The 25,723-nt window shown below is 43.4% G+C and overlaps 1 protein-coding gene across 4 annotated transcripts in view; it reads left to right on the top strand.

The window, feature by feature from the left end:
• UBR3 (ubiquitin protein ligase E3 component n-recognin 3) overlaps positions 1 to 25,723 on the top strand; it is a 102,938-nt gene that overhangs the window by 34,057 nt on the left and 43,158 nt on the right. For 2 of the 4 annotated variants that reach the window (XM_075284173.1, XM_075284172.1), the window contains exons 18-25: positions 2,017 to 2,156; positions 6,619 to 6,715; positions 8,848 to 8,989; positions 9,772 to 9,876; positions 10,860 to 11,030; positions 11,567 to 11,596; positions 15,453 to 15,916; positions 22,939 to 23,027. In XM_075284173.1, the coding sequence (XP_075140274.1) occupies positions 2,017 to 2,156; positions 6,619 to 6,715; positions 8,848 to 8,989; positions 9,772 to 9,876; positions 10,860 to 11,030; positions 11,567 to 11,596; positions 15,453 to 15,916; positions 22,939 to 23,027 (1,238 nt within the window). The remainder of the gene's footprint in view (positions 1 to 2,016; positions 2,157 to 6,618; positions 6,716 to 8,847; positions 8,990 to 9,771; positions 9,877 to 10,859; positions 11,031 to 11,566; positions 11,597 to 15,452; positions 15,917 to 22,938; positions 23,028 to 25,723) is intronic. The other 2 variants (XM_075284175.1, XM_075284174.1) reach the window with 1 other exon arrangement.

The following is a 25,723-nucleotide window of genomic DNA, read 5'->3' as shown; positions in this document are numbered from 1 at the left end:
TGTGTTCTCTGCCTGTATCCTGCTGGGTCTAGTGTTTTAACCTGCCCTTGTATCAGTAAGTAAGAACAGACGGTGCCTAAACACTTGCGCCTACCTGCAGTGAGCACACAAAAGAAGAACCGGATGATGTGTTGGCTTTCTAAGGGTATAAGGCCTCGTTCACATCTGTGTTTGGTAATCCGTTCGGGGAGTTCGCATTGGGGACCCCCAAATGCATCTGCAAGCAGTGTGCAGTGAAAGCACACGGATCCCCATAGACTATAATGGGGTCTGTGTGCTTGCCACGAAATCTCTGTAGAGAACGTGTGGACAGGAAAGTACTTCACAATCTACTTTTCCTGTCGGCATGATTCGCTTTCACTGCACACCACTTGCAAACGCGTTCGGTAGTCACCATGCGGACTCCCCAAACGGTGAACCAAGGGTGAGTTGGCTAGCTTGTCAACTTCAAACAAAAAAAAATAAAAAAATTCTCACTGCCACAATTGCCAAGGAAGAAATAAATGCACAATATTCTTTATGTTCATGTCTGTTTTCTAACCCCTCCTAGAGGCCCAATTCTCAGTGTACTTTTCCATTCACTACATTATATGGGACGTATGTATGTATGCAATGTCTTTTTCTTGGATATAGCATTTCTGTATAGATACTATACATGGCTACATGTTCAGATGTTCCTATGCATATATACAGTTCTTCAGTAGCAAAGGATACCTAAGATATGACCGTGCTACTTTAGCTGCTATACAGCCGGAGATATAAGTTATATCTTGCCTTAAAGCCAAGAATCTTTGCTTGCAAGCCAGTTAGATTGTAGCCTGAGAGAGGAGCCTGTAGTAATGGGGCCAACAGTGAGAGCAGAAGTTGTAGGCATTAGAGATGAGCGAGTAGTATTCAATTGAGTAGGTATTTGAACGGATACTACAGTATTCGAAATACTCGTACACGTTCGAATACTACTCACTATTCGCAGTAAAGATTCGATTCAGAACCAGCGTTGATTTGCCGAATGCTGTACACTGTATAGCATTAGGCAAATCAATGCTAGTTCTGCAGCAGGCTCGTCCTTGCTAGTCGGGAGAGCTGGCAGCTTGCTGTTACGAGGGAGCTTACTTTTTCTCATAGGAATGCATTGACCAGTGTTGATTGGCCAGTGTACAGCATTCGGCCAATCAACGCTGGTTCTGCTGGAAGCTCGTCTGTGAGGAGGCGGAGTCTAAGATCGGACCACAGCAGTCTCCATTGTGGTCCGATCTTAGACTCCGCCTCCTCACAGACGAGCCTCCGGCAGAACCAGTGTTGATTGGCCTAATGCTATACAGTGTACAGCATTCGACCAATCAATGCTGGTTCTGCAGGACGAGTAAGGGCCGGTTCACGTTAGCGCTTGCCTCCCGTCTGGAAGGAGTCCGCAGGAGGACCCCCTGAACGGAATATCAGCGCAACTGCAAGCGCTGTGTAGTTAAAGAGCACGGACTCCATAGACTATAATGGGGTCCGTGCGCTTTAACTGCACTTAGCTCCTCCTAAACACTCTCCTCCTGCTACTCGTGGACTTGGTGACTCTCCTTTAGTCGAATAGTGGTTTCCCCTGAAACAAGCATTTTTTCCCATGGACTATAATGGGATTCGATATTCGATTGAGTAGTCGAGTATTGAGGCTCTACTTGAAACGAATATCGAATCTTGAATATTTCACTACTCGCTAATCTCTGATATCTGCTGTAAGACAAAATATTTTTAACAAATAAGGAATTATCTATTAGACCAGTTGGGTTACAGCTTGTATACAGCCTAGGAGAGCAGGATGAAGTGAAAAATACAATAACAAATCAAAGGTGAATCTCTCTTGCATTGGCAGCCATATTTGAACTAGTTTGTTGACACCGCATCTGTTATGAGGGACGTTAGGCTCTTTATCAATGATGGATCCCCTGCCTACTCCTTTCTTTCGCCTCATTTCTATCTGTTTTCTAACATGACCATAGATTGATTTCCTGAATTCCTAGTCTACATTCCAGAAAGCCCTAATCCCAAGAGCGGTATAATGCCGGGAAGCTGCAGCTTTGAGTCCGTGTTGTCCGCCGTCGCTGACTTTAAAGCTCCCGTGTTTGAGCCTGGAGGTTCTATGCAACAAGGAATGTACACCCCTAAAGGTATGTACTGCCATTGTATAGGTGGCCTTGGATGATAGGGCTGAGGCCCCATAATCCTAATAGGGAATCCTGAGTTATAAGAGGGGTCCTTTCCTCCGGATTCTCTCAGGGTGGAGAGCCTGAGTCCCACTTTGGTGGACTTTTTACACAGACAGCCCAATTGATTTGAATAGTAATTTCACTTTACTCCATATGATACTTAAAGGGGTGTTCCAAGAGGTCCTTAGGTCTCATCTGTAGGTACGATTCTTGGAACCCCCATTGATCAACTTCACAAAGCCTCAGCGGCACGTTGGTGACGGCCACTTCACGGGCCTGTGATGTGAAGTGTCCTTAGTTTAGTCCTTGGGGCTAATACTCAATGTATTTGCCTTCTGCTTGGCTGCTCTATTAGGATCTTTGATGTCATAACCCACTGAGCTGATATTGCTAAAATATAGTATATAGTAAGTATAATAAGGTATAGGTCGTCAATATTTTCCTTTCCAATACATTTACAATGGAGATGATGCTACAACCCCACTGTGATATATAGATATAGAAGCAGAAAGAAAATCCATAACTGGGAGGCTGACACATGGAAACACTAATGGAGTGTCCCTTTGTCCCCATCCGGGTTGGGGGTGGGGTTAAGCATGGGGGTGTAGATTAGAATCATGTACATATGAGAGAGTGCAAACTATATCATTTTTATAATGTTTAATGTGACTCAAGTCACCATAAGGCAGAATCAGTGCTATTAACTTCACTACAGCCTCACTACAGCTACATTGCACGTCACAGGGACAAGTGACGTGTAATGTAGTTGCCCAAAGTTTGGTAGAGCCAAGACCCGCTGCATGTCCTGCATAGTACTAGAATCCTGGACACACAGCGGGTCCCAGCTCAACCCCGCACTTTGCTCACCTTATCCTGAGGAGCAACAACCAAGCGTCAGTGTTGTGGAGCCGGCTGGCGGGTCCTGGCTCAACCCCGGGCACTCTCCGGCTCCACAGGAGCTGCTGACTCCTCGCTGCCGGTACGCGGACCGGTGCAACATGCCCCGCGGACCGGCAGTTGGGGACCCGTGCCCTACAGAATCCCTATAATCCTTATGTAATTGTCAAAATGTACTAAACTTCTATTCCCCCGCATTAAAATGCAATATTTAGGTACAATATACTATAATTAGATAGTAAAGTGGTGATTTCATATGACACTGAGCAAGCACAATATTCTAGACATGCAACTTCTGCGTCTTATACAGAATGACCACTTGGTGGCGCTAATAGTCTGTCCCTTTCTGTGCAGCGTCTCCATAGCCCCAGTTGTTATGTTAAAATAGTCTGAAAATTCAGGGTTTAAGCTCATGATTCATGAAACGTCTCATTGAGCACTGCCTGGGATCCAAGTAAATACCAGTTTAGTGGGGCGGAACTGATGAGCTGATATTTTTTCTTTATTTGTCTCTTCTTTTAGAATGTCACTGCTTCTTCTAGAATACATCATTTATTATTACATTTGTTCTTCTATTGATCGTGCTAGATTTGTAGGTAGGCCGGATAAACAAAGGATTTTTTTGTTGTGTTTTTTAATTCTTGCTTTAATAAAACCAGAGAAGAAATTTATATAAAAATTCTACCGATTGCTGCCATTGTCTTATTCATCTGAAGGTATCTTGCAGAAAATCACACACACTTTGCAGAAACAACTCCATTTGCCTGGATGGAAATTTCATTTTGCAATTGCATAAATTTCTGCCGTGTATGAATTAACCCTAAAAATGTTCCCCGGTGTCTCGGCCATGCTTGTATTGTGCAACTCATAAGGTTGCCTTTACTTAAAGGGAAATATACTGTTATAGGTCTGCCTTTCGGATGAATGCAAAGTGAACTGTGCAGTATGCCGTGCCTCTGTTATTTTTCATGCATGTTTATGAATAAGTTTTGACAATCGGACGTCACCAATTCTCTTGTCAGAGAGGCGAGTCTTTACGTAGTCTGACACGGTCAACATGAATTGGATAATGGCAGTCTGTATAGGGACGGGCGCCCAACTGGTAACACTCTGTTGTCAATTTATTCATTCATTTCTGGGAGGAATAACTGAGGAATAGCATAATGCAGAATTAAAAAAAAAAAAAAAAAATTATAAAAAAAATAAATGGAGAATATAATATATTTACTACATGAGCATATCAGGAGAGGTAATGATTAGAGATGAGCGATTAGTATTCGATTGAATACCTCCCTTTGCATAGTTATTGGTGTACTTGGCCGAATACCACGCGGTAAATATTCGATTTCCCCTCCCACCGTCCCTGGCGCTTTATTTTACAATAACTATGCAGAGGAGGTTTTCGATCGAAACTACTCGCTCATCTCTAATAATGATATTAGGTCCCATGCACTTTGAGCAATCTGGACGGGAAAATCCAGTACAAAAAGCCAATATACCAACTGAATTTGAACCTAGTCAAGAGATGGGAGTCCTTAGATCGCAGTGATCTAGCCGCTGCCTCCTTGTGGCTCTGTCTGGTACTGTATAAAGTGCAGACATATATTATTATTGAGGAGTTGTATAGTATAGTTTCAAAATTAGGTGGAAATACGGCTTTTCCCATCACCATTCCCCCCCCCCCCCTTTGTGGACTGGAAGATAAGCTAAACCTAACCAGCTGGTAAGGGGTTAAGGGCGTTCTCTCAAGTACATTACTTAGACACATTTGCCTTCAGGGTACGACCACAGTTCTCCAAGCAGCGGCTCTTCCAGGGCATTGTAGCACAAAATATAGTTTTTTTTCAATTTGCATTTACTTGACCTTTTCTGTAACCTCGGATCTCGCACCATTCCACACCTTAAAGTGTTTAAGCTAAGTTGTAGTGTATTGTAATCTGGGGCCGCAATTGGTATTGATATATTGATTTATAGAGACTGATGTATAGATGGATAAGTCATATTTTCTTGCAAGAAAAGACATGGCTGTCTTGAAAATATATTCATACTTACATTTTTTCTGTGTGGAAACTGACCCTTAGTGTGACATTTGTTTTGGGTGTGTGTATGTGTGTATATATATATATATATATATATATATATATATATATATATATATATATATATATATATATATATCAGCGAAGAAGGGCATTGTTTTCTCTTACATCTGGCTTCTCTGAAATTGTAATATATCTCAATGATTTGTATATATGGTCTACATCATATGCGGCACTCAATACCACATATATTCCATCTCCCCCTAGTACCCTTGTCTTGTAAACAATGTAGTCTCTGCATTAGGAAGTCAGCTATAACCTTTAATGTCAACCTAACATGTAAAGTCCTCTGTTTTATCTCAGGCCTTGGATGTTACAGAAGCTGAGCTCTGTGATATATAGGGTTATATGATAGAGGAGAGAAGCTGAGCTCTGTGATATATAGGGTTATATGATAGAGGAGAGAAGCTGAGCTCTGTGATATATAGGATTATATGATAGAGGAGAGGAGCTGAGCTCTGTGATATATAGGGTTATATGATAGAGGAGAGAAGCTGAGCTCTGTGATATATAGGGTTATATGATAGAGGAGAGAAGCTGAGCTCTGTGATAAATAGGGTTATATGATGGAGGAGAGGAGCTGAGCTCTGTGATATATAGGGTTATATGATAGAGGAGAGAAGCTGAGCTCTGTGATATATAGGTTATATGATAGAGGAGAGAAGCTGAGCTCTGTGATATATAGGTTATATGATAGAGGAGAGGAGCTGAGCTCTGTGATATATAGGGTTATATGATAGAGGAGAGAAGCTGAGCTCTGTGATATATAGGTTATATGATAGAGGAGAGGAGCTGAGCTCTGTGATATATAGGGTTATATGAAAGAGGAGAGCAGCTGAGCTCTGTGATATATAGGGTTATATGATAGAGGGAGAGAAGCTGAGCTCTGATATATAGGGTTATATAATAGATGGAGAGAAGCAGAGCTATGGGGTATATAGGGATATATGATAGAGGAGAGGAGCTGAGCTCTGTGATATATAGGGTTATATGAAAGAGGAGAGAAGCTGAGCTCTGTGATATATAGGGTTATATGATAGAAGAGAGAAGCTGAGCTCTATGATATATAGGGTTATATGATAGAGGAGAGAAGCTGAGCTCTGTGATATATAGGGTTATATGATAGGAGAGAAGCTGAGCTCTGTGATATATAGGGTTATATGATAGAGGAGAGAAGCTGAGCTCTGTGATATATAGGGTTATAGGATAGAGGAGAGAAGCTGTGAGATATATACGAGTAATTACAGAACAATGTAGATTGGGAAGCTGTGTAGCCATCTCTGTATAGTTAATACATATAATTTTCCTAAAATAAGGTCAGCCCTTTGTCATTTTGGTGCGGCACCCTTACTCCCGGGTCTTTGCAGTGTACTAGAACTACTGATCTGTCCATCCGAGCCATCATTTGTCTTTCTGTCCTTCTGAAGGTGAGGTCTGGGACCAAGAATTTGACCCGGTGATGGTCATCCTCCGTACTGTGTACCGCAGAGACGTCCAGTCTGCCATGGACCGATATACTGCCTTGTAAGTGACGTTTTTCTTTTCTTGCCTACAGTACAATTATTCCCAGGACGTCGCCAACATTTCGCCACCTCTGTTACATCTGTATCAATCCCGAACTGCAAAACTGCAGCATTTTTTTTCTTTTGTATGGGTGTGACGTGTCGGGTATAATTATTGCCTCTTATACGCAAATGATTTTATTTTTACCAAATATCAGAAAAGGGCATTAGTTGTAGGCGTATGCTGCTCTCCTGCAATTTAGCTGACATTCGGGGTTTCATTTCCATTCATCTCGTAGTGTTTTTGGAATGAGCCGTCAGAATGAATGATGCATTGCCTTCCAGCGTGAGCAAATATTGCTTAACCTTTATTCCAGAGCAATTTATTTGCTAATTGGATGCTGCAGTTCCCTGAAGTCCTGCTAAAAAGAAGCTTAAAGTAACCTTGTCCCTTTTATTTTTTTTCCTTCCAAGGATGGAGTTTTCCATATGGTTTAGCCCGGCTACTGTCTGTGAGCAGGCTACTGATTGGGTCCCGTAATGCTAACACGAATGTCGTAACCTTGTACCGTTTTTTTTTAGAACTTCAATGGGGCCTATATATATATATATATATATATATATATATATATATATATATATATATATATATATATATTTTTTTTTATGTATTTTTTTCTAAATATACATTTATAGTGCTCGGGTCATATTTGTATTCCTGATACAGAGGTCCAAATCGGGTTAGTTTGGGACACTAAGCCATCCACAGGACCAGTTCAGTGTCCCAAATTGCCTTGTTTTAAAGCCATCCATGCCCATATCTAAAAGGAAAAACCCACAAACCTTCATACTTGCCCACAGAGGAGTCTTCTCAAACCCTTCTCTGAGGCTCCACAGTTCTTCAGGGAAGCCAGGATGCACGTGGATGGCTTTACAGCTGATTTGGGACACTAAACCCTTTACCCATAAGGACGTGTATTTGGTTTAGTGTCCAAAGTCACCCTGACAGGATCCTGGAGTTACATATTCAATATCTGATGGGATCTGACAGCAGGGACCCCCACAGATCAGCAGTTTGAAGAGACTACACAACTTAGGTGAGCATTGCAGCCTCTTCACTGAATTCGAAACTCTGTGCCATGTGTTGCGTAGGAGCTCTGCTTGGTGTTGTGGCTCAGCCCCATTGACTTGAGTGGTATTAAGCTGCAATCAGGCCACGTGATGTATGAGAGTGGCCTGTGAAGTGCAAGTGGCATTGCAGTTTGAGCAGCTGATCTGTGACAGTCCAATGTATTGGATTACATTATATACCTAATAATGGCTTGTCAGTATGTAACATCCTGAAGTGGTGGCTGGAGCCAGAATTATATCATTTTACAGGAATTTTCTAGGACAGCAGTTGTCCGGCCCCAAATCAATTTTTCATACTGAAAACCTATCCTCAGAATAGATTAACCATATGTGATCTGTGGGGGTCTGACAACCGGAACACGGACAGATCAGCTGTTACGGTGCTGAGAGTTATAGCAGTGGATGTGGAGCACATGCAGCCTGCACACGCGGCCCGGACTCTGCTAGAACAGCTGATCTGTTCAGGGGTCTGTGGATTGGTCATCAGTATAGGTCATTGATTTAGGGCCAGACAAATCCTTTAACTATTCACCAGACACAGCGCTGTACACTGAATAGTCGCTTCACTTGTTCTTACAGCTCAACCCTGTTCAGTTGAATGGGGCTGAGCTGTGTGACCAATAGATGTGATGACTTTGACCTGAGAACTGGAAGTGGAGCTCATTGTCCCAAATGTGAAGCACCATGGAATTAATGGTGCTATATAAATAAACAATAATAATAATTGTCATAGCCTCAGAAAATCCCTTTGACCCTGTTCGTGCTGGGGGTTTGGGGCTCTGTGTCAGGAAAATGAAGCTCTAGATGCTAAAGATGTAAATCATCACAGAATGCTGGACTGAAGAATAATACATAGTTAAAATGTGGTTATAGAATGACATGGTATTGTAGTATGTTATTTATGGTGTAGTATTGTATTTTATATCATTACTGACACATAACGCTTCCTATGTTATGCCTAAGGTGTCGTCTGCTGTGTTACTGAGATGGTCACGGGGTGCCTTTTATTTTTGTGTGTTTTAGTTTAAAGCAGATTGGTCGATGTCCAGGAAACCCATGGCCCCCTTACAAGAAGAGGACCCCGCTACACCCCAGCTATAAAGGACTTATGAGGCTCCTGCACTGCAAAACCTTACACATTGTGCTCTTCACTCTCCTCTACAAGGTGTGTGTAATCTGTCACTGTGACTCTTATTTTATTTTTTAAGAATTTGTCCACCATCCAGAATGTGATCCTGTGTGACGGAAGCAGATGTCCATGGGTGCCAGTATACCAATGAATATTTGCTCATTTTACTGACTTTTTTTTTTTTTTGACTGCATCAGATAACCATATAGTGTGTATACGGGTGCATGACTTTCTTCTGATGGCAGATGGCAGGGAAAGAAGGGTTGGACATGTCAAATTTCAACATGCTTGATCCTTTTGTCCACAAGGAGATAAGCCACCCCTGGTGTTTGGCTGACAGATATCTATAATCTATGGTTTGCCAGGCATCTGAACTAGCTGATGGCTTTTCTTTCGTCCTCATAAACTTGCATACTTGAGAGGGTAGCAGTCAGAGTCCAGACACCTTAACAAATCCCTTGAGAACTAAGAGATGGGCCATGTTGAAATCAAATCTTCCTTCCCCTCTATGGCATAATAATAAAAAAAAATCTCCTATCTATCTATCTATCTATCTATCTATCTATCTATCTATCTATCTCATATCTATCTATCTCATATCTAATATCTATCTATCTCATATCTAATATCTATCTATCTCATATCTCATATCTAATATCTATCTATCTATCTCATTATCTATCTATCTCATATCTAATATCTATCTATCTCATTATCTATCTATCTCATATCTAATATCTATCTATCTCATTATCTAGCTATCTATCTTTTATAATACATAATTTTGTTGCACTTTGTCTAAATATTGTTTCTTTTAGATTTTGATGGATCATCAGAATATGTCAGAGCATGTCCTCTGCATGGTCCTCTATCTCATAGAGCTTGGATTGGAAAATTATCCAGAGGATGAGCCGTGTGATGAGGTATGCTTCCGTTTTTGATTACGTGCCCCCCCCCCCCCCAATTTATTCCATTTATTTTTCTGATGCTTTTAGTTGTACAGATATTATTGTAATATGTATCTCTGTTATATTTGATGGGGGAGGGGGGAGCATTCCAGTTGAAATGACACATCGGGGCAGAAACCCATCAGAGTGAGAGTATGAGAGTCTACGTTGCATCAGTGTGTTTATTCAGTTTTTTTTTAGAAATAAAGTAGTAAAAAAAAAAAAAAAAGCTTTAAAAATATATAATAAAAATATGAAATAAAAGTTCTAAATCACCTCCTTTCCCTAGAATATATGTAACAGTAGAAAATCATATATCATAAACCACCGGGTTTTTTTTCAATACAAGGTGATCTAAGCAATAGATATTCTCCAAAATGGTAAACTAAAAAGTACATCTGGCCCCGCAAAAAAAAAAAAAAAACACTCTATGCGTCCCCGTACAGCTGCAGGGTCACCTGTCAATGTGGCCTTGCAGCTGTTGCAAAACTACAACTCCCATATATTAAATATTTTACCATTTCTTGCTTCAAAATTTTTTTTCCCTATTTTCCTCCTCTAAAACCTCTTATAGTCCAGTGCGTCTTATAGTCTGAAAAATACGGTATATGTGTGTGTGTGTATGTATGTATATATATATATATATATATATATATATATATATATATATATATATATATATATATATATCTATCTATCTCATTCCTAGTTTTGGCTAAAAAAAAAAAAATCTACATAAAAAAACAGCTTTATCGCAACGTATGGCCTCAATTATAAAGGGCTTGTCCAGTTTCAAGCCAATATTAAGTTATGATTTGTATAATGAAAAGTCTATATCAATTCCTCAGTTTTCTAGATCTTTGCCTGCGGCCATTGTTTTACTTCCGATGGATAAACGTCCCTCTCTGGTCACGTGAAGGACACTCCTTTTAATTGAACATCTCTCGTTCCCTATTCAGGATACCGCCGGACCAGACCGTTGCCATGACAGCTGGTTTCCTGGTAGCAGTTTGCTGTGCAATATGCGTCATGTCATAAACTACGTGCGTGTACGAGTCCCCGACACTGCTCCGGAGGTACGGAGAGAGCCGCCTGCAAGCACCAGTGCGGACAGCCATTCATCCACGCACGTAAGTTCTGGGTTTTCCTCATTTGTGGTGAAGTACCCGAAATGGTAACTGTTCTGCTGTCCGGTAGGTGCATGTCCTAATTCACAAAATGTGAACCACTCCCTAATGGGGGATGGGGGATGTATGTCCTATCGCTCGGCCTTCCAAGGTCACAAAAGTGGAGTCCTAGGTGATTGGAGCAGTATTGTGAATGCATGATCATTATTCTGTTTTCTATGGGACAAGCGAAGCAATGTACTTGGCTATTTGCATCAGTTCCATAGACACAACCGCCCCATTCACAGTGGAGACTCTGAGAGCCCAGTTCTAGTGGGCGCTCACCGCATAGGAATGTATGCAGCGCCCACTGAACTCAGCGCTACTAGAATGGAGAAAAAAAAAAAAAAGAGCTCCCCCTAGTGGTGGCTGCAAGCAGAAGTAATTTTTAACAGAATAATTTAGCAATAGACTGCAGATCAGTTGGACAGCCAAGTTCTTTCTTACACATCTAATTTTCATCTGCATAAACGTAACGATTTTCATTATCCATTATCCAGACTCCCAAGCGGCCATCCGTCCAGAGAGAGGTAGATGTGTGATGTTTGTCCTTTTGGATGGTTTGCAATGCTTCAGGTGTTTTACCTTCATCTTGTGGACTTGCATGGGGCTGAATAACCCATCAGTAAATACATTTATTGTAAAAGCCTGAAAGGAATAGATCAGCATTTTTTTATTTATTAAAATGACATATAAAAATATTTATTTTTCTAATTTTATTTTTATTTTCTGATTTGTAGATTATTTATTTTTAATTCTTCTTCCTGTACATGATTATGGAGTCGGCCATCTTGCCTGAGCTTCTCCTCTGCTCTATTTTCAGCATTTAGTGATATACTTTATAGCACAGTCACCCGTAGGCAGCAGTAGTCTGGAGAAGACTCATTAAGGTCTATGGGAAAGCTTTGTATACCTGCTGTGTGCAGGGAGGGGGAGAAGATATACTATGGCATCACCAGTGGTCAGTAGTGGGTTCAGTGATGGGTGCTCTGTACTGGTGTTATCTTATCTGTCTTGTCTGTGATGTAAATGAGGTGTTTGCTGCAAAGAAGGCCCCAACAGAACTGGCAGGCGTCAGCTTATTATTGGTTGAGACTAGAATGGAGTGGGTTAAATTAGGACTGTGGATCCAGTAGGTGGCGCTGGCTTGGTTCTGGGGAGTGTGGGCTGGCAGGCACACCCAGAGCCGTAGCCTCTATTTTAACAGTTCAACGCCCAAAAAATGCGAACTATTCTCCTGTATGCAACCCTAACCTGCCAGTTTTGACGTGGGTACAGCAGGTGGCGCCTAAGGTTATGTTCATACGGCGGAAAACAGATTCCGCTGAGTGAACTTCTGCGTGGCTAGCCGCGACTGGATGACGATGTAGTACACCAGCATTGGGTTGCGGCATCCCGCTCCTGATTAGGCCCGAATGAATGGACCTAGACAGGAGCGTGTCTCGAGCCGCGGAATCTTGACCAAAAAAATGCCTCCCACTGAGATCAATGAGTGCCGGTAATTTCCTCGCGGAAAAAAGAAGCGACCTGCCCTTTCTTCAGGCGGATTCCGTGGCTGATTCAGCCGCGGACGTCCGCCTGCAGATACTCCCTCCTCCCAACTAGGCCCATTCATTTGGGCCTAATCCGGAGCGGAGTGCCACGACTTGATGCCAGTTTACTCCACCGGCATCCAGTCGCGGCTACCCGTTTTTTTTGGTCCAGAATCCGAGGTGACATCCGCTTCAAATTCTGGACCAAATAACCTCACCTGAACTCAGCCTATCAGTGACAGGAGGCAACGCCACCTACTGCATTCAGAAAATACCAAGCAACACCTGAATTTCCCCACTCCACTCTAGCATCTATTGTTTATTAGGCTTAGTGGCCAGAGTGTAAATTTTCTGGATAATAGTACGTTTTTAAAAATAGAAAATTAGAAAAAACTTTTAAATATGTTTAACATAAAAACCTGGTTTTAAGTTATTTCTTGATCTGTTCCCTTTAACATTGGCATTGCGCAGGCCTGAGAAGACTCTGCATAGGTTGTGACACTTTGATATCATTTATATTATTATATGGAACATTACTTTACATTAGACTCTACAACAAGCTTTTTTTCAGCTGCTAAAACAATGCAGGTGTTTGGGGGAAAAATAGCCTGTAGTACTTGTGAGCAATTCTCCACTTTACCAGTTCTCTACGTTCCTTTGAGGCATAACCTGTAGATTAATATGCCTAGGCTGGCATTGCATTGTAATTCCCCAGCTGGTACATCTGGTGCGGACCTGGCAGGACTTGCTGTTGTACTAATTCAGAGAACAAGGTGTGGACTGGACTACTAACCATGAGCATCATTGTATAGCCCTAACCCTAAAGCGTTTGTGCTACCACTAAATAGCATCAAAATCAACAATGTCTGGTGTTTACATACTGGTTATAATGGATCCACTAGAGGCTTGGGGCACGTTTGCGCCGGAGTCTCTATTGACCGTTTCTTTTCACTGCCACGTTCAGTTTCAAAGCAGCGGACCCAACCAGGGTGACTTTTATTTTCAGATGGATCCGAATAACTGAGAACATAGCATTAGTATGAACCTAGCATAATAGCCGAACACTAGGTGGAGCCATACTGAGTGTATAGGACTGTGCACGTCCACTCAGTGAGCTGAATGCTGCTGGACGCACATGCTCGGTCACTCTCCTCACTGCCATCCTCTCTGTTCACTATGGGGAAACCAATTGCCCCGCTTTCTGCCCTCCTTGTCAGAAAAGGCGCCGAGCCTCTGTAGTACATCGCCGTATAGTAGTGAAGGCGCCTTCTACAGAGGGACAGTACTAAAATTGTGTAAGGTTGGCAACTTTGTGACGTCAGCCACTTTTTAGGGAGCGTTCACACTACCGTCAGTGTCCGACAGCTAGTGTCCGTTCAAAATCTTGCGCGGACACTAGGTGTGTCCGTGACATTTTGCATTCATTTAAATGGACATCGGGTGCGTTCTTTTACACTCCGTGCCTGTCCTTAACTGTCCGTTCCCAAAGATGTCCAACACTTCAAGCGGACAGCAAAACCCGACATGTAGGTTTTTTCTTTCCGCTTGAAAAGTCGGACATCTTTGGGAACGGACAGTTAAGGACAGGCACGGAGTGTAAAACAACGCACCCGATGTCCATTTAAATGAATGCAAAATGTTACGAACACCGCGAGTGTCCGCTGCTAATGTCAGCACAAGATTTTGAACGGACATTAGCAGCGGACACTAGCTGTTGGACACCGACGGTAGTGTGATCGCCCCCTTATTCGTTTAATTTCCTATGGGGATTTCTACGATTTTTAGTTTTTGCTCCATTTCGTAGAATACCTTCCTACCCCAGACTCTCTTTAGCAGGACTGAGTGACCTTCTGATGGCCAATATCTGGGAAAGAAGGTTTGGTCATGTTGGATTACAACAGGTCTGGTCCTTCCATACTCAGGAGAAATAAGCTGTTGCCAGAGGGTTCTGTGGTCGACTCATGTCCTTGCCTCTGAGAATACATGCATCCTCGGCCTAGTGTGGTGTGCATGTGTATAGGGAAGGATGTAACTATTGGCCAAATGAGTCACCCTACAGCTAACTAAAGGTATACGGCCATCCTAATAATCTTGTGCCTGTTCTCCTTACACTGCTGGGTCAGCTGAAGATCGCAGAGGTTTTTTTTTTTAACTTTTGATAAAGTAAATGAATTTTGATGAATAGCATTGGAAGGGTGTGCATGTGTGTTGGGTACAAATCAGCCAGCGCTCGCGCTCTGTGCATGGCTTTCTATGCAAATGAAGTCAAACCCTTGCGTGCCACATTTATTTCATTCTGCATCAGTTACGACTAATTGCTAATCTTTTTGCAATATATTCTGAACATTTATGACCTCTCTTATACCCTTGTAACAGAGTGGCAAGAGTGTGGGTTTTGGAGCACAATATGACAATGGATGGCCTCAAACTAAGCACGCTTTGGATGTCCGTACATGACACGTGGTGCTGGTGCAGTTGCTGTGCGGCTGAGAACCGCAGGGTATAGATTGCATATTGTCAGTGTCCATGAAACCGGGGAAGTTTACGATAAACCAGGGGCATTTTGTGCTACTTACCAGTACCATGGCACAACTGCTATAGGTATGGGCACCCATAAAGGTATTCTTCCCTCTTTGGACACTTGCCTCTTATTCAGCAAGAAACGGGGTTTGCAAGTGTCCTTCGTAGCAATAGCCCGAACCTGAGGCTTTTTGTAAGCTTATATTTACAGGTGCAAACGTTGTGTATTTTCCACTGAATACAATGTTGCAATGCAAAAATGTAGCACTTTTCCATAAAAATATAAAGTACACTACATTCCCCTAATAATTCATGTGTATTTAACCCCCCCCAGAACTCCGGCACTGCTCAAGTCTTCAGTTTGGTTGCCGAACGGCGGAAGAAGTTCCAGGAGATAATAAACCGGAGCAATAGCGAAGCCAACCAAGTTGTGCGGCCTAAAACCTCGGCCCTGAAGTGGACGGCACCCGGCTCAACACCGCAGCTAACCACAGTGATTCTAGAGGTGAAGGAGAGCATGCTATCCTTACTGATCAAACTCCACCAGAAACTGTCTGGGAAGTCGGACTCCTACTGCCCACCCTGGTTGGGCGATCCGGATTGTCTTACCCAATCAGATTTATCCAAATACGCTCATGGCGATGGCGTGACTGCTGTGGAAAGGATTTTATTAAAGGCGGCAATGAAAAGCTGCTTAAATAAACTTAGTATTGATGAAATTTGTAGGAAAGCTGCTCCGCCTGTACCACCCAAAAAGTCAAGTCCTGCGGAGAAGAAAACACTGGACAAGGAGGAAAGGTAAGGTGATATCGAACTAGTGTTTTATGGAAGGTCACTGTAAGGCTTCAAAGCCCCACATTGTGGAAGCTCAGGGGGTTTTTTGTTGCGTTTTTTTTTTTTTTTTTTTTTTTTTTTTTTGAGCCAAGAGTGGCTTAAACACAAGGAAGAAGTATAAGGGCTCGTTCACACATGGGGTGGATTTTGGCACCAAGAGTGACGAGGGGAGCCGCGTCATTCTCGGGTCAAAACCTGCCTGCCACGAACGTTGCGGTCGCGGCTTCCCCCTCTGGAGTCGGCCTATTCATTTAAGCCGTGGAATCCGCCTGAAGAAAGGGCAGCTCGCTTCTTTTTGCCGCTAGTGGTCTCCATGGACCACCATTGTATGGAGGCGGATATTGAGGCGAAATCCGCTGTCACAATCCTCCTCCTTTCCCCCGTGTGAACTAGCCCTAAGAGCTTACTATATATTCTCCATTACTTTTGTAACCATCTTTGGATAAAAAAAACACGCAACAAATAAATCTTTGTTTTTACAACGTGGGGCCTCAGCCTAACTGGATTTTCCCAGTGTCCTAACTTATCATTCTTCTTCATCATGGGTAGGGGTCCTGTGTCTCTGATTTGAATGGACTTGCAGTTGCACATACACGTTACCTCTCCGTTTGATAATTTTGTGTTTCTGGGAAGTCCCTGTTAATTTTTTTATTTTTTTTTTGAGTATACAAATCTTAGATACTGTTGTCTTGTTTAACTATCTATAAACGTCATTTTAGGCATTCTGAATTTTGGCGCATTTTCGGCCCCATCAATTAGTCAGACCAGATAGTGGGATTAAAAAGTTTGCCTCTCTTTCCACCATTTAGTGCAGCATTTCCTCTACATCACTGTCAGAAGGGTTTAACTTCCTTTTTCTTTCTTTCTTTTTTTTTATGTTACCGTATCGTAAGGATAAGTCATCAATATCAGATTGGTGGGAGTTGGACACCCAGTAAAGGGAATGGGAGTTGATCTGCAGTAACCTGGTCTGGCCACCACACAGAGAACAGCACTGTCCGCTTCCTGCTCCTTTCTCTGTGTATTGGCTGCTGAGCACATTTGATCGATGAAGGTACAAGGTGTAGGACCCCCACCAATCTAGTATTGATAACCTAGCCATAGGAATCCATTTTTAGCCTAGAATCTCCCTTTAAAGGGAATCTGTCAGGGCAATTTTTGACACTAATCCACCCACAGGTTGTTATGGACCTTTCTGCATTGAGTTTCACACCGTGCAGGTCAATAGCAGACACATTAGACGTTGTGGGTCACACTGGCTTCTGAAATGATCTCTACAGACATTTTACCATATACCGTACAGCGCAATTTACAATATGTGCACCAATATGGCTCCTCAAAAATATATCCAATCATGGTAATTTTTTTTTTTATTGTAAAATCATAAGATACTATTGCTCCTGGTTGCCTGGGGTAAATTGCATAGCAGTACAGACCTCCTAAGTCTTTCTGTCTTCAGGTTTTGGTTTCTTTTTGGCAACCAGAAAAGCGTATGCTGCAGTATTATAATCCATTAAAAAAATGGAAATTTGACAGACCCGTTATATTTCATAAGGGACATAATGCACTTATCATATCTATCATGTCAGCTTGGCTAATATCCTTACTGAGAGAGGGGGAAACCGACAGATCTCACCAGCCAATTTGCTTCCTGCATTTTATTTCCCGACTGACTCTACAAGCTGTGTACTTCCCCTTTAAGCTTCATAGCCTTTAAATAACATCTCGAAATGTATAGTAATGCAAATGCATGCTGGATGTGAGGCCTGTGTGCCCAGGACGCTGCAGCCTTCACTAGCTCGTGTGTCAGCACAGTCCCATTTCTGTAGCACATGAGGGTGTCACTTCTTCTTGGGGTGTAGACTGTAGATTTTGACAAGGTGTTTTCCTCTCTCTAAAATAAAGCGGTCTATGATTGTTGGTAATAATAATATTATAGTTCAATCCTCCTCTTTTAGGGGTAGTTCATACGGGGCACTGGACCGCATATTTTGGTCCTGATTTTGATGTGGGAAGCCGCGTCAGAATAGGACCAAAATGCACCTACTGCCACTGTCGCGGCTTCCCACTGTCGCAGCTTCCTGCTCCACAGTAGACCCAAATGAATGGGCCTACCCCGGAGGATGCTGTCGGGAGGCGGACGTCGGGGGTTGAATCAGCCGCGGAATCCGCCTGAAGAAAGGGCAGCTCGCTTCTTTTTTCCATGAGTCTGAACATACCGCTCACGGAAAAAAGGAAGCTAGCGGTCTACATAGACCTCTATTTGTGAGGGGGCCGATTCTGAAGTGGATTTGGCGTCAGAATCCGCCCCCTCTTGCTCCATGTGAACGAGCCCTTAGACCCTGCCCATGGGTGCTCTCCTCCCTCTCAAGTAAACTTTGTTGCTGTGTGCAGGATCTGTGTCATAGCAGCGCAGCTTGCTATGTGAAGGAGTTGCACAGACTTTACAGCAATATAATGGGAGTAAATTCTTAAGGAAGTGGTTTTATATAGTTGCTTAACTTTTGCATTTAAGAATCTTTTATTACAAGCTTGCCCCATTTATCCTTTATTCCAGCTCTCACGTATAGCTGCTACCTGCAGCACTATTAAAAATATTCTGTCAAAAAATGATGGGCTATGGGCAACACGGTGGCTCAGTGGTTAGCACTGCAGCCTTGCAGCCCTGGAGTCGTGGGTTCGAATCCTACCAGGAACGACATCTGCAAGGAGTTTGTATGTTCTCCCCATATTTGCGTGTATTTCCTCCCATTCTACAAAGACATACTGATAGGGGGAAAAAAAATGTACATTGTGATCCCAATATGGGGCTCATAATGTACAGAAAAAAAAATGGTGGACTGAAGGTTTCCTTTAATTTTAGGGGAAGAGATGCCTTTTTTTTTTTTTTTTTTTTTTTTTTTTTTTTTTTTATGACTGAAATACAATAGGCCTGAATTCTCCCAAGCCTGCCGGGCTGGATTATAAAGTTCCCTGTAAATCTAGTATGGCGCCTTTGCAGTCGGTGTTGCTAGTCTTTGCTTGCGGTTTGCCTCTGGACGTTACATTGCAGACCCCTTGTTTACGGGCTCGGTGACACATTCACAAATCGCCGTCGTTGTTGACAGCTCTGAATGAAGATGAATCTAATTTGGCGTTGTCATGCGGCTCACACGTTGCCTCCTCCATTTGTCCCCCCCCCCCCCCCAATCTCAAGTCGAGTTTTCTGGTAATGAAGATGGAACAGCCTATAAGGCTCGATGATGACCCATTTGTGGCGGCTTCAACCTGCAGACAAAGACGAAAGGTGGCATTACCCACATGACGCTCTGTCACCATAGAAACCGAGAGTCGGCACTCGAGGAAAGGCTGAGAAGCCTTGCAATTTTTTTTTTCTTCTCTTTCCAGCCTCAGCGTCTCATCCCCGTGAGCCATCACGGAAAATTACTGAGCTGCACTGAATCTGTCACAGTTAGTTTATGTCCTCTTATTAGGGATCTCTATTTACAGTCAGACCCGGTTAACTTGAAGCGGAACTTGGATGGCGAAATGCATGAATATAAAGTGTCGGTGCCAGACAAGGACACGACGGCAGGACACACAAGTGCAGGACAGAGGGAGTGTTTTATGGGCTGTCCAGCTGAGAGAACCCATTTTCGTGCACCTTTTATAGATTTATGAGCTCAAGGAATCGCTGCAAAAAAATGCTGCGAGACAAGACTGCAGCAAAAACGCATCAAATTTTTTGGCCCGCAGCATTTTCTGCAGAGCATTCCTTTGTGGACTTTCTGCCTTATTACACCTATATGGAAAACGGCCGCGTTTCCGTAGGGTTAATTAACACCTGAGCGTTTTTGAAATCGCAGCATTTTTTTCCTGCAATATGTGGATGCGTTTAACCAGAATCCCATCCACTTTGCAGGTAGTTTACGGTGGTCCAAAACACTGCAGTTCTGCAACAAGGCGCTCCTGTCTTAAAGGGGTTTTCAAGGCTGTATGATTGATGACTTCTCCTTTTAGACAAGGTCCTCATTTAAAGATTGGCAGGGGTCCGACACCCTGGCCCCTGGTCGATTTGTTCTTTGAGAAGGCTGTGGACCTTGAGTGAGCGTATCACGTTCATTGCTCACATGGCCCGATTGTAGTTCAGCCACAACCTGCGGATCCTGGTTGTCCGACCCCCATCCAAAGGAGAAGTCATCCCTTTAAGAGACTTGAAAACCCCCTTTATTATAAGGGGCCCTCCTGCACAGGATACTCTCTATGTGACGAATAGGGTCTCACATTTTGGAGGACCTGTCCTCTATTACACAAATAGCCCATTGATGTAAATATAAGCTGAGTAATGCCTAATTTTATTTTATTTATTTTTTTAATGTGGATTGTGCGCCCCACATAGCGCTCACAATGTACATTTTTCCCTATCAGTATGTCTTTGGAATATGGGATGGAAATCCATGCAAACACGGAGAGAACATACAAACTCCTTGCAGATGTTTTTTTTTCCCTTGGCGGGATTTGAACACCAGGACTCCAGCGCTGCAAGGCTGCAGTGCTAACCACTGAGCCACCGTGTGGCCCCTAGTAATGTCTAATTTCTCCTGCGGTGGCGCCACAGGGAAATCGGTGACCGTTTTCCCCACTGATTTCTAGGGACATTCTGTGATCAGGTTATTGTCATGGTTTCCTTCTCACATCTAGGCACAGTCCAAAGTAGACTAGTGATCCGATCTTACACTTGCTGTCAATCTCTATTGAAACAAGAGGGAGATGCAGAATAGTTTGGAGAGGTCTGTAAATCCCACATCCCAGCAGATACTCACCTCTTCAGTGTCTTGGGGTGCCCGTAGGGTCACCTCTTTGGTAAATTCTCACTATAGGTAGGATTGCCAGCAGACAAGTGGGGGGGGACTGGGTGACTGGTGGTGAGGACTGATACGTCCTGTGCCAAGGGGTACCTAGCACCCACAGGAGGGTACAACTAAGGAGACCTCTAACACTTCAACCAGGTCCTGTCTCTACGGATAATAGGCTAAAATGGGTTACTCTAGTGCAGGGGTCCTCAAACTGTGGCCCGCCAAGCACTTCTGTCTGGCCCCGCCAACAATGCCGGCAGGCATGCATGCATTTATAATGAAGTTCCTAGGAAGCTCGGGCCAGGCCATGGAGCGCACTTCACTTTACCTATTGGAGGGCACCGCTCCCGATGTCTGTGCGATTTGCTCGGCCTCCGGCCCACTATTTAAAAAGTTTGAGGACCCCTGCTCTAGTGTCTGTGGTGAGGGCATAACCCACTCCTTCTATACCTAGTATCAGCCTCCTTGTGCCCAGACTTATACCTACTGTGCTGTCCCCCCAATAATGATATGGAGGAATATGGATTTCTTGGTCATGCAGTTTGTATGACCATGGCCTCGGGGACGCTTACACTGCTCTCCCCATCCTATATACAATGCTCTCAGCTGTTTTAAGAGGACCAGACTCCCTTTAAGTCTATACCGTCCCTTTAAACTCTTTGCTGATTCCTTTCTGCCTCCGTTCGTTACGTTGTAGTTTTATATGGCCGTCACTATGTTCTATTCAGTAGATCTGGACTTGCCTTTTATTTACAAGGCATCTTATTCTACATTAACAAAAAATTTTATGTGTAATAACCCTTTAGATCGGAGGGGGGGGGGGTGATTTACTGCCGACCGTATAATGTGTATGTAATTAATATATCCAGTTATGCTGCAGATTAGCTATATATTAGGCTGCATTGATCCTTTTCTTTTTTACAATTGTAAATCTATCATTGCCCTCTCCGGCGGCGCCAAATGAATCCTGTAAACAGCAGAACCATCTGGACCTGTTAACATTTGTATCACACATTGATTGTGACTATTTAAAGGGGTTTTCTAGGCAGATTCACAGGGTAGGCCACCAGGATTAGTTCGGTAAGGTCTGACTTTTGTGATCCTACCTCCCCCCAAAGCAGAAGGGTGTTTACAGCGCTCCTGCCAGTATGATGGCCTCTTGACTAATCATTCTTGCAAAATGTACAGTCTTCCAATTCACTTCAATGGATAGACCAGGATACAGCACACCTCTCCTATGGCTTGTGATGGCTTTAAGCAAGACTGAAGAGGGTGTAATACTTGTGCCAATGCTGCATCCCATTCAGACAGCTGATCAGCGATGGTGCTGGCAGTGGTGGCATGATCTGGGATTACAGGGCCCCAAATGGAGGTTTTATATTGATGACCTATCTGGGTCCGACTCTTGGACCCCGCACAGATAAACTAGTGCATTGGATGGGGAGTGTGTATAGGCCACTCCCGCTTAAGTAATAGTTGCAGTGCTGCAGTTTCCCAGAACCACCACAATACAGTGGATGGCGCTGCTATGCCACTCCTATTACTTGAATATCGGAGCAGCCGCCTTGTGCTCCCTGTCCACGACAACAGCTGCTGGAACAGCTAAAATATACGGGGGGTACAGATGATGGCAATAACTATGCACGGGCATTTTTTTCTAAACGACTTTCAATGAAAACTGCTTCTGTTTTGTCTGATCTAAAAGAGTAAACTAATATTTCATTACTGGACAGTCCCTTTAATTGGCTCATGTTTAGCCATTGTCCGTGATTCTATTTACCTGTTGGGGTTCGTTCACACGGCGGATTCCACCTCAAAATCAACTCCAAATTCCTCCTGAAACAAATTTGACATGGAATTTGTCAAAATCCGCTTGCAGAATATAGAATTTGGCCCTGCAATGGCAAAATACAGCGGCACTCTTCTCCAAATTCTCCTTCAAATTCCGCATCAAAATCCTCGTTGGTTTTTGACAAGCAGAAAAAAAAAATCTGTTTCAAATTCCTGAAGCAGAAATTTTCAATTTGACAAATTCAGCGTCGAATTCCTGCGTGTGAACACCCCCTTAATTGTTCTGTGCATTTATAAAGATAATAAATATATTTAGATATGTCTGTACATGTAAATTAACTCCTCTTTTTTGTGACTCAGGCGACAGAAGGCCAGAGAGAGGCAGCAGAAGTTACTTGCCGAATTTGCTTCAAGGCAGAAAAGCTTTATGGAAACTGCCATGGATGTTGGTAAGTTGTAGGTGTTGTGTGGGTTACTTGGCTCTGCAATATGGATTCACGTTTTCATTTTCCTAAGTGAATAAATGTGGCAGCCAAGTGTGTCCTGGCTAGGATTTTTTTTGGAAATCCAACTTTGGTTTGGGCTAAAGCCACACGTTGTAGAAATGGTGCACAGTGGTGGCCATATTGGAGGTGGGATGGAGCCTAAATGTCTTGATTTTGACTATTTTAAAGAGGACCTTTCATGGATTTGGGCACATGCGGTGTTATATACCGCTGGAAAGCCAACAGTGCACTGAATTCAGCGCACTGTCAGCTTTCCCCAATCTGTGCCCCAGGTGAAGAGCTAGCGGTCCCGGTACCGTAGCTCTTCACTGTCAGAAGGGCGTTTCTGACACTGTCAGGAATGTCCTTCTTCGCAGCAGCTCCTATAGCGCTGTACAGTGTGAGCGGCTCACAGTACAGCGCTATAGGTGTTGCTGCGGAGAAGGACATTCCTGACAGGCTGTCAGAAATGCCCTTCTGACTGTGAAGAACTAATTCAGCGCACTGTCGGCTTTCCAGCGGTATATAACACCGCATGTGCCCAAATCCATGAAAGGTCCTCTTTAAGAAACGTTAGTAATTATGACTTCGTCGTAAAAAAAAACTAGAAAGTTGAGATTCATACAGAACACTATCTGTGTGTATAGTGTTACTATGCCCCTTTATCTAGGTCTCAAGCTGTCCAGTAAAACTGTCATTAAAGGGCGACTTGGGCCACTAAACCACCCACAGGCCCTTATGGACTGGTGGTGTTACTGTCCTAAATCACCCTATAATAAAGGTATCCGTGCCCGCAATAAAAATAATAATAATAATAAAAAAAAGCTTTATAATCTGTTCCCTGCTGCTGTACGCCTCGTGCTGGTGCAGAGGAGTATACCTCGGCTTCAGTTGGCATGCCCAGTATCTCCAGCGCAGGGAAGCCGGGGTGTGCGTCCTTGGCTTTGCTAAAGAACTGCGCAGGCGCCAGGATCATCAGGGGTGAGTCTGATGAGACTCTTCTCTAGGTAAGTATAAAGGTTCATTGTCTTTAATTGTGGGCATGGACAGCTTTATAACAGAGACCTGACAAGTTCTATTTGAGAGGAATCCATCCCATCCCTGCAGATAGATATCTGTCTTCTGTGCATCAATGACAACGATCTTCTTGCTCCGAAGAGATCATTTGCATATTGACAAAAGCTGCAATATCTCTGAAATAGGGGCAACAATTTTGGTTTGAGTCAGGTAACTATAACCCATCTCTCTGGAGGGCTGGGGTCTGCTTACACACTCTCTTTAAAGGGATCATTGGATAATAACGCGTAGGAATAGTTTTAAGAAAGGCTATTCTTCTTCTACCTTTAGATGTCTTCTCCGTGCCACCATTCAGTTGAAATGTGGGTTTTCTTCGGTATGCAAATGGGTTTTCTCACAGCACTGGGGGCGGTCCTCAGAGCTCAAACAGCACTGGGGGTGTCCCCAATCTGGCGAGAGAACTCTTCTGTGCTGCCTCCATCTTCTTTTGGAACACCCTCTCCCTGTGTCGTCTTCCGTTTCAATTTTCTAGGCCTCGGGCAGAGGAAAACCCAGGATGGAAGAAGACACATGGAGAGGCCGTTTCAAAAGAAGATGGAGGTGGCGCAGGAGAGTTCTCTCGCAGCATTGGGGACGCCCCCAGTACTGTGAGAGAACTCCTTTGCATACTGAAGAAAAATCGGATTTCTACCGAACGGCGGCGCAGAGAAGACTTCTAAAGGTAGGTGAAGAATAGTCTTTCTTAAGGCTATTCCTATGTGTTATCAAGGGGGGAAATAAAGGATATCCAATGATAGGATCCCTTTAAATCCCACACGCTCTGCTGTTTCTGTCCCAGGCTACACAGCAAATCAGTGATCTGCAGCTAACAGGAAGTGTCCTCCTGCACCCAGAGGCAAGGAGATAATTTGTCATGGTCAGAATACCCCTTTAAGCTCTGCTTGTTTGCAGTTCATAGTAGTAAGCACTGGGTTTAAGTTACTACATGTCCCATCTAATTCTTGTAATGGCTTCTGGAGCTCCCAGCCAAGTCAATTCATCACACCATGTCAGCGTGTCACACTGTGCCGGCAGAATCTAAATGTGTCTTATAATGAGGACGCCTTACATAACTGTGTTAGTATTATTGGCTACGACAGTAAATTGCAAGATCATTGTTCCATAACTGTAATAACCCCCCCTCCCCCTTCCAAAAAAAAGCTCCTTAAATTACAAGGGCCACCACTTTGTGTCTGCCCTAGTGAATAGCACTGGAGAGATCTGAAGCGTCTGAATGTGACGCCGCTTCTTCAGATCCTTCCTAGACCGAAGCTGTTTCTCCGCAGGAGCCCATTCACTTATTCAGCAAACTTGCTGCAGGGAACAAGCCGTGCGCCCATTTTTTAAAGGAGGTGACACAAATTTCTCAACACTTGTCATTTATTGAAACCGGTTAGAAAAATAAATTAGTTTTTACTGGCCTTTTGAGGATCGTCTTGCTGGGCCGAGGCAAGATATATTAGTGTGCTAATAGCTCCTCTGATGCTAGGGGAATTTCTTGACATAAAATGTTTTGCAAAGGAAAATGGAGCCTCGGGGCGTATCGGGGAACAGTACTTAGCGCGGTGAAACCCCGTCTAACAAGCTGTGTGACCTCCGCTACG

The sequence above is a fragment of the Leptodactylus fuscus genome, chromosome 8 (assembly GCF_031893055.1).
Source record: "Leptodactylus fuscus isolate aLepFus1 chromosome 8, aLepFus1.hap2, whole genome shotgun sequence".
Taxonomy (NCBI): domain Eukaryota; kingdom Metazoa; phylum Chordata; class Amphibia; order Anura; family Leptodactylidae; genus Leptodactylus; species Leptodactylus fuscus.
This window is presented reverse-complemented; position numbering and strand designations above follow the sequence as displayed.